The following is a 16,156-nucleotide window of genomic DNA, read 5'->3' as shown; positions in this document are numbered from 1 at the left end:
CCAATTCCATTTGCTCTTTTTATTTTTATTTTTAATTTAAGTAATTGATTTACAATGTTGTGATAGTTTCAGGTGTACAGCAAAGTGATTCAGATATATATATATATTTTTTTTTCCAGATTCTTTTCCATTATAGGTTATTACAAGATATTGAATATAGTTCCCTGTGCTATGCAGTAGGTCTTTGTTGTTTATCTATTTTATATATAGTAGTGCATATCTATTAATCCAAAACTCCTAATTTATTGCCCCCCCCTTCCCCTTTGGTAACCGTAAGTTTGTTTTCTATGTCTGTGACTCTACTTCTCTTTTGTAAATACGTTCATTAGTATCACTTTTTTAGATTCCACATATAAGTGGTATCATATCTGTCTTTCTCTTTCTGACTTCGCTTAGTATGATAATCTCTAGGTCCATCCATTTTACTGCAAATGGCATTATGTCATTCTTTCTTACGGCTGAGTAATATTCTGTTGTATATATGTACCACATCTTTATCCATTCCTCTGTCGATGGACATTTAGGTTGCTTCCATGTCTTGGCTATTGTAAATAGTGCTGCTATGAACATTGGGGTGCGTGTATCTTTTTGAATTAGAGTTTTCATCTTTTCTGGATATGTGCCCAGGAGTGGAATTGCTGGATCTTATGGTAAATTTATCTATAAGTTTTTTAAGGAACCTCCACACTGTTCTCCATAGTGGCTGCCCATTTGTTCTTTCTTGCACAGCACTTTTCTATATTGGGTTCTGTTGATGCTGAGAATGTGGCACTTGTTGTAAACCTAAGCTTGGACCAGTGAATCAAATCTCCTTAGCCAATACAACCTCATAAAATCAGACTATACAAACTCCAGCATTCTAGGGCTCATGCCAAGGAGTAGGTTCTGAGCAATTTGTTAAGGAGCTTCTTGGTTGGGGGCATGAACAGTGTGGAGGAGGAGGAATAAAAACAAGGCTCAGGGCTTCCCTGGTGGCACAGTGGTTAAGAATCTGCCTGCCAATGCAGGCGACACAGGTTTGAGCCCTGGTCCGGGAAGATCCCACATGCCATGGAGCAACTAAGCCCGTGCGCCACAACTACTGAGCCTGCGCTCTAGAACCCGCGAGCCACAACTACTGAAGCCCACGTGCCTAGAGCCCGTGCTCCGCAACAAGAGAAGCCACCACAATGAGGAGCCCATGCACCGCAACAAAGAGTAGCCCCCGCTCGCTGCAACTAGAGAAAGCCCGCGTGCAGCAACGAAGACCCAATGCAGCCAAAAATAAATAAATAAAATAAATAAATTTATAAAAAACAAGGTTCAGGTGAGTAACATTGTGGAGAGGTAGGGCCAGGGCAAAATTCTGCTGAGATATCACACAAAGTGACTGATACCGAAATAAATGGAGCACTGATCTCCCAACATGATTCTTGAGAAAGCACTTCTCACTTGCCCCTCTGTGTGACTCAAAGTTTGATAAAGCTCAGATTGATCCAGTGATTAAGCTCCCATCACACAGATGGTCAGTGGTAGAACTGCACCGAAACTAAGTTTTTAAGAGTTTGGAGTTGTACTAAATCTGTTTAAAAATGGCACCAGAAGAGGCTAAGATGTGACAACCAAACACATGTGATGCTGGATAGGATCCTGTGCCAGAAAGGAAAAGGAGACATTGTTGGGACGATTGGCAGCACTTAAATGGGGTCTGTGGATGGGTGGTAGTGTTGTACCAAAGTTGACTTCCTGATTGGGAGGGCTGTAGGGTGGCAATACAGGAGAGTGTCCTTGTGTTTGTAAAGTACACACTAGAGAATTTAAGGGTGATGAGCATCATGGCAGAAAAAGACAAGAGAGGGTAATGGAAAAAATGTAAAATGTTAACAATTGGGATATTTGGGTGACAGGGATGTAGGAGTTCTTTGTACTGTTCTTAAACCTTTCCTGTAAGTTTCAAACTATTTTAACATTAAAAAATGAAAAAAAAAATACAAGTCTAAAAGCAGTTCTTTTATTTACAGTATAAAGGTTACAAAGGTATATATGTATTTATATATATAATACCCTTAAGTTGCAAATTTCATTGTAATGTACAATGCTCTATGTTGATGTGCAACTCAAGGGAAAGTGTTGTCTATGCATTATACTTACAGAGTACACATAAAGCTTTTTTATTATTACGAACACAAATACTGCCCTGTTTTATGCCATGGGTTTTGATTTGGTAGTCTGGTGATGCCAGAAGACTTGAGACCTAAATTTTAAACAACACTTAAAAAAGAAGTCTTGTTTAAATACAGGGTTCCAAAAGGAAGGAAAACACTAGAATATCACATACTTCTAATTCTTTGTAGAAGTGTCATCCTAGCTTTCTAAGTCTTAATACTTAAAAAAATGAGAGTTGCGTAGGACAGAATACATACAAGAGGGTATAATCAAAGTTTGCACAGATTAGCCAAAACAGGCCTTTATAGGTAGTGGTTTGCCACATTATTTTCTAAAGGACCTTGGGTCTGGTACCACAAGGGAAACAGATTCTTTGGGCACCCAGGTCTTATCACGCTGAATCCACCCAACAGACTGTAAACATAACACTGGAGTCCTAACTAGAGAAAAACAATCAGAAATGGGTTCTTATGATAGGGCAGATTTGCTTTAAGGTGTGAAGAGTATCATCAAGATTGATGATTGTGCCAAACCCAAAACTTAGTTTAAATCATTTCTCCTCCTCCAAATTCTGTTAATTCACAAAACAGAGGTGAAAAAATGTAACTGACACCCACCTGAACAGGACTGAGATAGAAGGAAAGCACTTCTTCCAACCTAGGAGGAACAGACACTTAACATGACAATACTTATGTGCTGGTTCCAATAGTATACAATCATTAGCACCTGATTGTCAAAGGGTAGGTTTAAAGTAAAGACCAAGACATTGAAGGCATGACCTAATTTGTGTGCACAACTCCAGGATGCTGAAAACCAAGGGAAAGGAGCCCATGAGACTGTGTTCCCTATGCCATTCCTATCACTGACCTCTCAGGGCCTTTCCGGGCATGACAAAGGATGTTGCCTGAAAGGCTGCCTCTAGTGATAGATGGAAGGCAAGCTGGATAGAAAGGGACTGTTACTGAAGGAAAATATGGAAAAATTCACACAACTGCTCTTATTTTTTTAAGGTGCCCTTTCTACTGAGTTTGAATGTCCGAGTGTTCTAGAATAAGTGGAATTTTGCTAAGTTTTAAATATCTTCATTATTTTGATCTCTCAGATGGAGCAACAGTCCATCTACCACATGTAAGGACTTTCAGCAAATGAGATGTTTAAAGGCTGTAAATGTGAAAATGACTGGGTCAGCACAATCTATAAAGTGGGTAGATGAAATATACATTTATCTTTTCTGCTTATAGTGAAAAGAAACTTTTCTTTAAAAAGACTTTCTCATTGATCCACTTTGGGCAATAGAACTAACTTTTTGTCGTTGTTGTTGTAATTTATCTTACTAAGGATATTCTACACTAGTCTCCTTCTCAAACTAAAGCCTGATTATGAATTAAAAAATGATGCATGATGAAAAGACCAACCTACTAAAATGTGCTTGGAGTTCTTTCATGCTGGCATGGACCAAAGACTGAGCATCCTTTTGAACATTTTTCAGTTTGCCAGATAAGCAGAACTGCAGATATGCTTTGGTAAGAATATGAGGTGGTTAATTACTTAACCTCTGACTGATAAATAGATGGCATGGTGTGATTGAGAAGTAATGGATTATGTGCTACTTGAGGGCAGGAACTTTCTTTTGGACCTTTCAGAGTGCCTGTGAAGAACTGTACATTAATAAATGCTTATTAGATGAAAGAATCCATGAATTAATATATCATTAACTAGGTTTGCAGTTTCAAAAATTTCTCTAGGGTCCCAAAGAACCTTTTGTCTATTCATAAGAGACTTCTATCACTTTGGAAGAGGTGATAATCAAGTTCCAAAGGTGTACATGTGACTAGGATAAAGAGGGACTCAAAAACTTTTGCATTTGTGTCAATGGCAGGGAGGTAAGATTATTACAAAACTGAGTAAAGTACTTATAGGACTCAGAAGTTAGAAATCTACCAGAATACCTAATCTTACAATAAAATGAAGTGTCATTTCTCTGTTACATCCTTTTAGTTTCAACCAATGTATTTTGTGGCAATTCAAGGATTACAGTTCATTTGGTAGATTTTTGTTGACTACAATCAAATGTTCATTGGAGAGCAAGCAATCATTTACAAACGGCATATTTATGCATTACATCAAATGTAGATTCACTTTTAAAACCAGAATATGCTTTGGTTCAGTCACCTAAAATGGAAAGGAAGAATAGAGGTGACAAGAAATTAAGCTCACGTTTATCAAGTTTATAAAAGAAGAAATCTTGTTAAAATATTTTTCAAGTTAATACATAACAACCATTCTTCCAGTTGGCAGTTTAACTAGTGTCAAAAAGAGACAGATGTGTTCTGTGTGTCTATTAATTGTACCTTACTTTAACTTGAAATTATCACTGATCTGCTAGATGTGTGTATGTGTGTGCTTTAGAGAAAGGGTTTCAAATCAACCACTTAAGTAGTCTATTACTAGTGTAAAATAAATTTCACTGAATATCCTTATACCATAGGAATAGCTATATTGCTCAAAAACACGTAATCCTGATATACAGCATAATTATTTTAGAATTGTCTGTCATCACACATTTATTGTCTCTATGCCCAGCACAGTGAAATATATAGCTTAAAAAGGTGGGCAGGTGTTGGGGGACTGCTGCTGTCAGTTTTTAAAGACAGTATGTATAACAAAATAATTCTAGATTACCAAAAAATTAAAATAGGGACACAGAGAGAATGGTAGCAGATGTCAGATTCCTCTACTTTGATCTAATGGAGAAAAAAAAAAAAAAGCCACAATAAGAATTCAAATTTAAATGAAAGAGATTTCCAATCTCAAGGTAGGATATAATACCACCTGGCACGTAATATACCTGATAGAGATATATAAAACAAATGAATATGACTATAATCAAATTCAACTTAAAGTTTAAGCAGAATCCCAAAGAAGTCTCTTTCCCTTACGCAGATATGCAGATCTCAACATGCTTTGAGACCAAAGAGATCCGGCATTTTACTTCACTGGATATTGAAAAAAAATGACCTTTGGCTTTCTAACCAGCCATTTCATTCATGGCATCAACAGTGGATGGCAGCGACATGGAAATGTATGCTGGATATTTGGATGGTTTAAATATTATGTACAATCAATAGCTTATAACCAGTGAAAATAATAAGAACATAATTCAGCATAAGTGTCTAAGATACAAAAAAAGCAGAGAAAGTGCTTAAGTCTACAGGTCTTCCCTGAAAGCTTCAAAAATGTTTAACTCTTTGAGTAAGTAGGGCTTTTAACAGATTTTGCATAGCAGCTTACAAGATAATTTGAATTAAAAATATGGATATAAATTAAACAAGGAGACCTGGAGGTTGTCTCAAAATTTAAAAAATCCAATATAACCTTTTCTCAAAAGTGGACACACTTTTGTCCATCAAAACCATTTACAATGAAATGTGTTTTTTCTAGGAGAAACATAGTCTTGTCCAGATTCCACACAGTTTAAATTTTTTTTAAAGAGTAAATTTTGGTTTATTAGCTAAGTGCATTTAATCGGCTGAAAAAAGCTTTGTTACCATTCTGTTAGGAGGATAAATTAAGAAAATAATCAGTAACACCTTTAATCATTTGTTGGTTAGAGAGATTTTTCCACTTATAAAAATATAAGAAATAAATAATTTGATCCCTCCTGCATGCAATAATTTTCAATAACAAACTCTGTGAGAGCACAGATGATAAAAACAAGCACTATCAGACTTTAGCTAGCCTAAGAAGTGCTAAAACATGGCTTTAAAATAGGTGAATGACATTTAAAGTAATATTTTTGATTCCTGTACATGTCCCAATATTTAATCTGAGACTCTACTAGGTAGCTGAGTTTATAGTTACAACTACCTAATAAATACTGTATAAACATACATTAAAGTATTTCTTCATATAAAATATTAGATACTAATTTCCAGGTAAGATCTGTTTGAAGACTTCAGGAAAGGACTCACCTTTTCCAGAAAAAGTATAATTGAGCCTTTTCTTCCTTTCCTTTTTTTTTTTTTTTTTCGGTGGGGAGAGGGAGCGGAGACGTTTTAGAGAATGAGGAGGAAGAATTTTCACACACCAATTGGCTGCTCGTGGGCATCTGTGTGGAATGTGGAGAAGACATCTAAGCCCCGGGTCCCGAGGGCACAAGGAGTGTCCATCGGAATGAGGGGGCACTACTCTGCAGCTCCTTTCCACTCTACACATGGAAGCCCACCACATTCTCAACAATTTTCCTATTTCAAAATGAAAAAGAAATGAAAAGTCAGCTGTTCTATAAAAGATGTGAAATATCAAAAATGCCCCTCTTCAGTTATCACTTGAAAATAATTTGCCACATTTTGGCGTCTTAATACAAAATACCTATTTATCAAGGCTGTCCCATTCATAAAAAGCACATTTGTGGTTTGAAAATCCCACAAACACACTTAATTAAAGAACAACCTGGTCACCCATGATTGGAGAGCTGCTGAAGTATGTTAAACAAGCAGCTGAAGGGCTCTTGCTCTTGGGGCGCTAGTGGTCAAAGGAAACCCTCCACACACTTTCATTTCACATCAAGACTCAAAAGATACTAGAAACCTATGGATCTTGGTGCTATGACAGCTAAAGCTTGAGCAAAATGAGCCGAAATGCACACAATGCTTACCTCTCCTGCCCACATTTTAATCATACCTTTTAACAGATCTTTTTCATATAAGGAATGAGCACCGTGGCTCAGAAGTTCTCCCAGAAAATATTCTCAGTGGCTTAGCCTTTCATACTAACACAGAAAACCTCACCAAATGGCTTTGCTGCAAAAGTCTGTGACTGCATTGTTCGACTTCTCAGATTAATAATACTCTCACTGCCAAAAGTGTCTAAGCTCCCTTATCTGAGGGTATTGTGTGTTGAGATTCTGCTTCCAGAAATCACAGCTGGATCTTCAAGATACTTTCTTTCTTCTCTGATTTGCAAACGTATCCCAGATGGAACCAAACTTAGATTTATGAATTTTCAAATCATAAAAAAGCTCTTAAAAGATATATTCTAGTCTAGATTTCAATTTCCAGTTTTAAGTAGGTCAGACTTTGGGGACTGGAGCTGGGGGAAGAACTCATTTATGGGGCAGAGGGAAGACAATGAGGTTACAATGTCCAACTAGAACTCTCTCTGCTCATGAGTCTGCTCTTTTATATGTCCCACCTATAGGTCAGTCTGCACTCAAACCAAATAGCTCTTGCTTTGCAAATAGTACATTTGTGGGTTTTTGTTTTTTTTTTTCTTTTTCATCTTTGGACTGCTACCCTTCTCCACCCTCCATAGTGCTAACGTCCTCTTATGGCATTCCTGATAACTCTAGTAAATAAGAACAATTCCTAGAACTTTCTTCAGAGAGCAGAGAGAACATCAAAGTCAGTGTTGCCTTTTCTTTCAGATCTGGGGACTGTGATAAACTCGACATTTTATATAGCTATTATACTATTTTAAATGTTTTCAGATATATACTCCTTCATAATTAGGAAAAAGAAGCTGAGTTCTCCAGTACCACAAAATCAGCAATCTTACTGCTGCTATGTCCTAATGATGATATCTGGCAATGCTTAGCAAAGCCCAGGTAGCTGTTCCATGGTCTCATCACCCTGCCCACTGTAGGATGCATCACTGAGCCAGCACTGAATTAGAGTTGCTGACAGATGCCACTCTGCTGCCACAGAGGGAGAGGGCCAGGGCCAGGATCCTGCATGGGCTCCCACAGCTCAAAGCAATGTGACATGATGTTTGTGCTAAACAGCGAGCTGGCTTCACTGACAAAGTGTACTCTTTAAACAAGCTGGCTCTCCAGGATTTGTCTTCCTTAAAGAGATCTGCCAACTGAAAAAGATACCATATTAAGGAAACCCACCTCAAAAATTATTGTTCAAAATTAGATAGATGATCTCCCTGGAATGGCAGTGATATCCAGTCATTCAAACTAATAAAGCTCCACTAACCCTAACCAAAGGCACATTTGGTAAGCAATAAAAAATGGCTTAGGCTAAAATGAGGATTTTCTTTTAAAATAAATCTTATCCCCTGGCTCCTACCAAAGATAAAATCAGAAAATCCTAAAACAAGCAAAACTTTTCTTTCAAAGCAGTGGTTTCCAACTTGTTTTTCAAGTTGGTCACTACTAGAAAGGGAGTGGAAGGCAAGGTAAATCAAATCTTGCAAGTTCTAAGTCTTAAAGTTAGCACTTATGGCAAAGCTTGTGATGCAGTGGGAAGTGATGGCCAGGGTGGGATGCAGGGAGAGCCATGACAGATGAAGAACCCTTTGGTGATGCAATTCAAGGACTTCCTAGGGTAGAAGGAGTAAGTGAGGACAGCAAAATCCAACAAAATGTATAAACTATATGGAGTGACCAAGAAGCACGGGCTGCTGCAAACTAGCACCTGGTAAGAGATAGTTGTCCTTAGCAAAAGATCAAGGCTAAGCCTGAAACAAATTCTATTGGAAGAAGAAGAAAAAGAAAAAAAAAGGAAACTCTTAGATGTTTGATTATGTCCAAAAAGAAAAAGAATGAGCCACCCTTCTTATCAAGGGAAATAAACCTAATTACTTAGAAACCACATTAGGAAACTAGACAATAAATCAACAGCCTTATTTTGGAGCTTACTAGAGTCCTAGAATTTCTGGCAAGGTAGCTTGAAAAAGGCAAGCTCTTCTTTAAACATGGTTACAGTTCAGCAGTGATTTGCAGGTCCTTGTCAAGGCACTGTGCTGGAGGAGAGAGCAAAGAGCTTTCTTTTTGTGCTTTTCTTTTTTTTTTTTTTTTTTGAGGTGGAAATACTTCTTGTGACATTCAAGGCTCTTTACTGATTTTTTTGCTGCTCATACAAGCAGTCCCATGCGAGTGACTTTGGCCGACAAGAACGTGTGCAACACAAATACTATCGGCTTCGGACAGGAGTGCAGGTCCATGGTCTGTGGAGAAAGGACATTAATTATCACTGCTATATACAGATGCTTTAATAAACAAACGTGCAAAATAAACAGATTTGGACACGATGTTCTGCTTTTTAAAAAGAACCTGGATAATGGATGTGCCAGATTTATGGCAACTCTTGGGAACTTAGAGCCGCAAATGGAAGTGTACTCTGAAGTAAGGTTATTCTATGTCATAATTAAACACCAGTGTGAAATTTCACATCCACAATTAGGACACTATTGGTGGTGTATTAGATTCCACCATGCCACGTAGGAAGATGTAAAGGAAAGAGGAATATCCTATATGGAAACCACTGACTGTAAGTATATTTCCCAGGGGGAATCACAGTGAATTCAGCTGAAGTGTGACCATCTATGTGTATGATTTTTGATACCCCTTATCGGTTTGTGGTGGGAATGACAACCCTTGAAGCTAGTTGGGAGGGCTAGTTATACCTTTCTAAGCACAGGTCTCTAATTTGGACAGCTGACACCAGATGAACAGGCTTTTGAAGTCCATGGCTATCCATAGTTTCCTAAAGGTTCATCATTTAAAATAAGATTTCTAGCCACAGTTTTCTCATTTGGAGTTTGAACTTCATTATCCCTAAGATCTGTTTCAGTTCTAAAATTTCAAGATTCTGTTTTCCAAATTTACACCTATCGTGACTGTGTCAATGGACATAAGATTTCACGTATAAGACAAGACTTGAACTACTGGCTCAATACTGATAAGAGAGAAAAGGCATGACTTTGACTTCTTTATCATGATTTCTGATTTCTGAAGTACACTTGACACACTTCCCTAGTTCTCCAAGGGGACTCATGAATTCCTGTCGATGTTTCCTTTAAAGGACAAGGAAGTCAAAAAAGATGATGGCTGTATGTACATATCTCCATATCTTTTTTTTCTGATCAGCAGAATTTCTGTAGCAACTGTCGCTTTATTACTTTTAACTCTTATCCCAACAAATTGCTGATAATATCAATGGATAGAATTCATTTATTAAAGTTTGCCAGGTTTAGTATTTTGTATCTTATATTTGTTAAAAGCCTGTTTCTTAAAACGGCTATCTATCTTTTCTTTCTAAAATTCAAACAAAACTTTTAAAAAAGGGAATGATTTCCTAATGTGGGAAAAAGAAAAAAAACAATGAAACCCCAAAACCAAACCCATGCATCTTTGAAAACTGAAGAAGAATTTCCTGGCTCCAAATGGAATATCAGTCTGTAAGCCCAAAATTTTCTATAGAAGAGGTAAGAAGCAATAAGGACGAAAGAGAATACCTATTAGAATAAACATGTTTTTCAGAAACACGCTTACCAGTTCTCCCTCAGGACCACCAAAATCCAGATACAGATTTCTGATGCCATCATCAGCAGACATTTTCAGCCTTTCGAAGGGGTAGCGGTACAATATGCTGCTGGAACCTCCATTTTCCCTGGAGATAGTGAACCCACTTTCATAGTGGACAGTGAGTCTTACCTCTTGGCCATTTAATGTGCAGCCTATTGAAGACAAGAAAAAAACATCATTAATAAAGTTACTACTTCAGTTAGAAAGTGATAAAGGCTTCTCCTGACTTCTAAAAAGGGAAAAGAATCTTCTTGAGAATGTGTGATACCTAACCTATTTGGAACATCCTGAAGTGAGTTTTGTCTTGGTCACTCAAGTCAACATCTTGATTGAGATGAGGAAGAATTTCCATAACTTTCCTTGACATCTGATCTGATTCAGTTCAATTCAGTGAGTACCAAGTGAATACTTGTGCTGACAGTAGGCTCGAGAAGTAAGAGGTATGGTCCCTGCTCTCAACACCTCACAAACGATAGGCATAGACATGAAATCCCTAACTGCTTAAGGTAGATGGTATAGAACATGACTGAACACCAAACTGAATAAGGCCAAAGTCAAGGAAAGGTTTCCTGAAGATGGGACTTGAGAAAGGCCCTAAAAAACGGTCACACTTGATAGGTAGTGAGGAGTAAGAAGAAGGTTTCAAGTGGGCAAGAAGGAGGAACAACCAAAGGAGAAACAGCAGAGGCGCCTTTCAGGGGCAGTAACATGGATTGGTTGGTATTTGAGAAGTCACACTGTCAGTCCTATCAAAGATAAAATTCAAAAGATATATCTGAATTGATGGGACCAAAAAAACCGATCATCAAGACTGGCAAATGTCTTCTGTCAAGACTGGTGAAGTCCCTGTTTCACTAACACTTGAGCAGTTTTGTTGTCAGTACAGAGGCTACAAGTGAAAGGCCCTCTGCGACATGGGAATTAACAAAGTCCTCTGAGAGCTGAGTTTACAATCACCTAAAGGACCAGAGTCGAGCGAGGCTTGGTCACTGTGAACAGGAAGAATGGCTCCCAAACAAGCAAGTCCTCATACTCAGACCAATGTATCCTTGCGCTGGACATGAAAAACACTCAATTAGTCAAGGCAGCTGGCATGTTCAAGAAATAAGGAAAAGGAGTAACAAATATTGGCAGTGTCTCTTTTCAGCACTACTCAAATAGGAGAGTTTTGAACAGTGAACTTTGAATATTAATTACCTTCAGAAAAGGAACCTGGTCGGCGGGGACATGGATAAAATTAACTACCTGTGGAAGTAATCCAATGCAATAATCCCTAAATGACTGGCTGAGGGGTTTGGAAGAAGAACAAAAAGATCCCAATCAAGGCAACCCGGGTACAGTTTTCAAGAGAATTTTATTCTATTAATATCCCTGAAGCTATAGCTTAGTAGGGTATTGAGGTCTGATGAGAAGAGAGGGGTCAGTTCTAGTCTACAAAAGAAAAGCTCAAAGAATGAGGTCCACCCAAGTCCTTACAGCACTGGCTGGAGAAGGTCCAGTGCAGGCGGGCGAGGATTTCTGCCACCTGCAGCTGTGTCCCTAGTGGAGCGAGATCTGGCCATCACAGCCAGCAAAGGCAAGCCATTAGTCCTCAACAAGCTTTTTGTATAAGAGATTTTTTAAATGTTCTGCTTAGGATTGTTTCCCCTCAGGAGGGAAGGAAAGGAAAGGAAAGCAAAGCAAATGTCAGTGTCTGTGTGTGTTACTTTAAAAAAACAGAATACTGTTTAAGATTACCTCAACTTTGAAAAGGAGAAGTAAAGGTCATACTGAGTAGGTTTAGGTTTAGAACTCAGTTTGTCTAAAACTTATAATACCAGATAATTTTGAATGAGAATATGAACTGGCCATAAAAATGTTGTGCCTAATAGTCTTAGTTAAATGGCTTCTCCCTGAATAGTAATAAAACAGTTGAGGCAATGTGATTGCCTCACCCTCAGAGGGTCTCAGGAGTAATGAACCAAAGAGAAATAAGCCTCTGACTCTGATTTTAATGGGGGCAGGTGGGTGGGGGAGGGAGGGAGGGAGGGAGAGAGGGAGAGAGGGAGAGAGAGAGAGAGAGAGAGAGAGAAAATGTGTGTGTGTGTGTGTGTGTGTGTGTGTGTGTGTGTGTGTGTGTGAAGGGCAGGCACCTATGAGAAGTGGCCCTATTCTGATGGGACAGAATCTGGGCCTCACTAACAAAGCTCTGAGCTGGTCCAGGTGGCTTATTATAACCATCCTGATGTCTTTTTTTAAAAATAAATTTATTTATTTATTTATTATTTTGGGCTGCGTTGGGTCTTTGCTGCTGCGCGTGGGCTTTCACTAGTTGTGGCGAGCGGGGGCTACTCTTTGTTGCTGTGTGAGGGCTTCTCATTGCGGTGGCTTCTCTTGTTGCGGAGCACGGGCTCTAGGCACGCAGGCTTCAGTAGTTGTGGCACACAGGCTCAGCAGTTGTGGCACATGGGCTTAGTTGTTCTGCGGCATGTGGGATCTTCCCGGGCCAGGGATCGAACCCGTGTCCCCTGCATTGGTAGGCGGATTCTTAACCACTGCGCCACCAGGGAAGTCCCCATCCTGATGTCTTGATTCAACTAAAATCCTTTTGGAGGGCTATAAATCCATTATCCACCTCAATTTAGAGATAAGAAGTGGTAAGAAATTTTGTTTTTTGGCTGCGCCTCATGTCATGCACGATCTTAGTTCCCAGACCAGGGATCGAACCCGTGCCCCTTACAGTGGGAGCACAAAGTCCTAACCACTGGACCACCAGGCAATTCCCAATGGTAAGAAATTTAATATACTAATTTTATTGACAGGGTAGTTATTAGAAATATTAAAAGACATACAACAGCAGCATTCAAGGACAATCATAGGACATCAAATATTGAAGTTTAAAAGAGAGGAAGAAACTACAGTTTTTGAGGTAATCAAGGGAGGGAGATAAACAGTCAGCACTCACAAGTGGGTGCTTTGTGCTCCTTGTGTCGGGTACATCATGGATTGATGGTGGGCAGAGCTGAAGATAAGGGAAGCAACTTCACGAGCCTGGACTCAGAATAATCTGAAAACATACATGAAGACTAACTGTCCAGTGGAATTGTGAATTATGTTTTAGTTTTTTGGTTTGTTTGTTCATTAATTCATTATTCATATTTTTAAAAAATTTTCTGCTCTCATAAGGCAGCAGAGAAGACAGACAGGTAATCACAACCAATCTATACTGGAAAAAAAATGGTTTTGAGGACTTATTATGTGTCAGACACTGTGTTAGGTGCAGGGAGATACAGAGCTGAAAAAAAGATGGTTCCTGTTTAGACAAGTGAGAAAGAAAAGGAAATATGGATACAGCAGAATGAAGTAAGTGCTATAATACAGAAATGGACAAAATACTGTGGGAGAATAGAGGAGGGGGAAGTAGATAAACTCTGGGGAATCGGAAAAGGCTTAATAGAGGTACTATTTCAGTTAGGTTTAATAAAAAGTACTTTGTTGGGTGTGTACTGTACACAAGCATTAGTTATCATGAGTTTAAACTCATCTAAAAATGAAGATAATAAACTTTCAGGGTTTTCTGGAAAAATTTATTACCAAGTAATATGCAAAACAGCCAACCTCATCTCTTCTCTAATCCCTCTCACCCCAAGACCTTCAATACCCACCCACAATCTGGGGTAGGGATCAGGAACAAAGTGATGATCAGGGGTGGGGTGGGAGACAGCAGAGGAGCAAGGCCTATAAAACCACATAAAACCAGGAATCTCGAGTTTCCCACATGTACTCATCCAAGCTCAGGCATTCTAAACAAAGTTCACTGATGAGACCTTATATGATGAATAAGCTGCACTTGAAAATTCTCTGACTTCATCTTTAAGGTTTCAATTATTGTACCCATTAATTTTTTAAATAATAGCTTTACTGAACTGTATGGTATCACTTATATGTGGAATCTAAAAAATACAACAAACTAGTGAATATAACAAAAAAAGAAGCAGACTCACAGATACAGAGAACAAACTAGTGGTTACCGAGGTGCGGGGGGGCCACATAGGGGTCGCGGGGTGGCAGGCACAAACTACTGGGTGTAAGATGGGTCCAAGGATGTACTGTCCAACGTGGGGAATATAGCCAATATTTTGTAATAATTGTAAATGGAAAGTAACTTTTAAAATTGTATAAATTTTTTTGAAGTTAAAATAAAATAAACAGACTCTTGGGAGAGCCGGGGCGCGGAAGACTGAGTGAGGCATTGAGGGGAACCCTAGAAACAGATGGAGGCAGAGGATGGAGGTTCAGAAGAGGGAGAGGAGGAGACAGAGGGAGACTGCAGGAGTTAAGCCCTGAGGAGGGCTAGGTTCCAGCTTGCTTGGAAGAAGACCCAGGAGGACCACTGGTGAGCTCACAGCGCACCCAAGGACTGTCAGAAATGAAGGGGCTGCTGCATGGTGACCCCACGGACCTCACCGAAACCCAGGACAGATGACAAGGGTCACTGTCACGCCTGACACTTATTTCCCTGTTTGCTTCCTGACAAGTCTGTGACAACTTGAGGATAGTGAGTAGCTATTCTATTTAAAATGTTCATTAAACTGAATTCACTAAATTTTTTCCCTTTTCTCCCTCAAAATGTAGAATGTCACATGGTATTTTTTAAAAAAGCTTTATTGACCCATAATTCACATACTCTACAATTTACCCATTTCAAGTATAAAACTCAATGGTTTTTAGTGTATTCAGAGTCGTACACACTCATTTATTTTTAATACATAGTTTTGACTGCTTAATAATATAAACGATTCTGGACGCAGTCTTCGCGGAGAGTCGCCGCTGTTTCCTGCTTCAACAGTGCTTGGACGGAACCTGGCACTCGTCCCTGCCCCGGCCGGCCGCTCCGAGCCAGCCCGCGCCACCACCTCACAGCACCCTCCAACCGCCCCAAGGTCCCCGCCGCCGCCTCTCTTCGGCCGCCCGCCAGGAAGACCGCGTGCCCCTCGCAGGTGCGCCAGCACTACCACTAGGGCTCGGAGGCCGCCATCAGCCTCCAGATCGACCTGGAGCTCTACGCCTCCTATGTCCACCTGTCCATGTCATACTATTTTGACCGTGACGATGTGGCTTTGAAGAACTCTGCCAAATACTTTCTTCACCAGTCTCGTGAGGAGAGGGAACATGCTGAGAAACTGATGAAGCTGCAGAACCAACGGGGTGGTGGAATCTTCCTTCAGGATATCAAGAAACCAGACCGTGATGACTGGGAGAACGGGCTGAATGCAATGGAATGTGCACTACACTTGGAAAAAAGTGTGAATCTGTCACTACTGGAACTGCACAAACTGGCCACTGACAAAAATAACCCCCATTTGTGTGACTTCATTGAGACTCATTACCTGAATGAGGAGGTGAAATCCATTAAAGAATTGGGTGACCAGGTAACCAACTTGTGCAAGATGGGGGCCCCCGAATCTGGCATGGCAGAGTATCTCTTTGACAAGCACACCCTGGGAAACAGTGATAATGAGAGCTAAGCCTTAGGCTGGCTTCCTGTAGCCACGGGGATGACTTCCCTGGTCATCAAGGCAGTGCATGCATGTGTGGGTTACCTTTACCTTTTCTGTAAGTTGTACCAAAACATCTACAAGTTCTTTCCTTAGTACCATTCCTTCAAATAAAGTAATTTGGTACCCCCCCCCAAATAATAATAATATAAACTATTCT

At 39.6% G+C, this 16,156-nt stretch overlaps 1 protein-coding gene and 1 pseudogene across 2 annotated transcripts in view; one reads left to right on the top strand and one right to left on the bottom strand.

Moving 5' to 3' along the window:
* Positions 1-1,968: 1,968 nt before the first annotated feature.
* SNTB2 (syntrophin beta 2) overlaps positions 1,969-16,156 on the bottom strand; it is a 104,700-nt gene continuing 90,512 nt past the window's right edge. Inside the window, exons 6-8 of one of the 2 annotated variants that reach the window (XR_009499113.1) lie at positions 10,427-10,611; positions 8,792-9,099; positions 1,969-4,317 (exon numbers count right to left, since the gene is read on the bottom strand). Coding sequence is in view for 1 of the 2 variants with exons in the window: in XM_059905281.1 (XP_059761264.1) it covers positions 9,007-9,099; positions 10,427-10,611 (278 nt within the window). In the remaining variant the exon portion in view is untranslated. Of the gene's footprint in view, positions 9,100-10,426; positions 10,612-16,156 lie in introns of both variants that reach the window. The other variant, XM_059905281.1, reaches the window with a different exon arrangement.
* On the top strand, positions 11,464-15,990 carry LOC132353862 (ferritin heavy chain-like; annotated as a pseudogene).

This window comes from Balaenoptera ricei, chromosome 19, assembly GCF_028023285.1.
Source record: "Balaenoptera ricei isolate mBalRic1 chromosome 19, mBalRic1.hap2, whole genome shotgun sequence".
Lineage (NCBI taxonomy): Eukaryota > Metazoa > Chordata > Mammalia > Artiodactyla > Balaenopteridae > Balaenoptera > Balaenoptera ricei.
The sequence above is the reverse complement of the archived record's forward strand: the minus strand, read 5'-3'. Positions and strand labels throughout refer to the sequence as shown.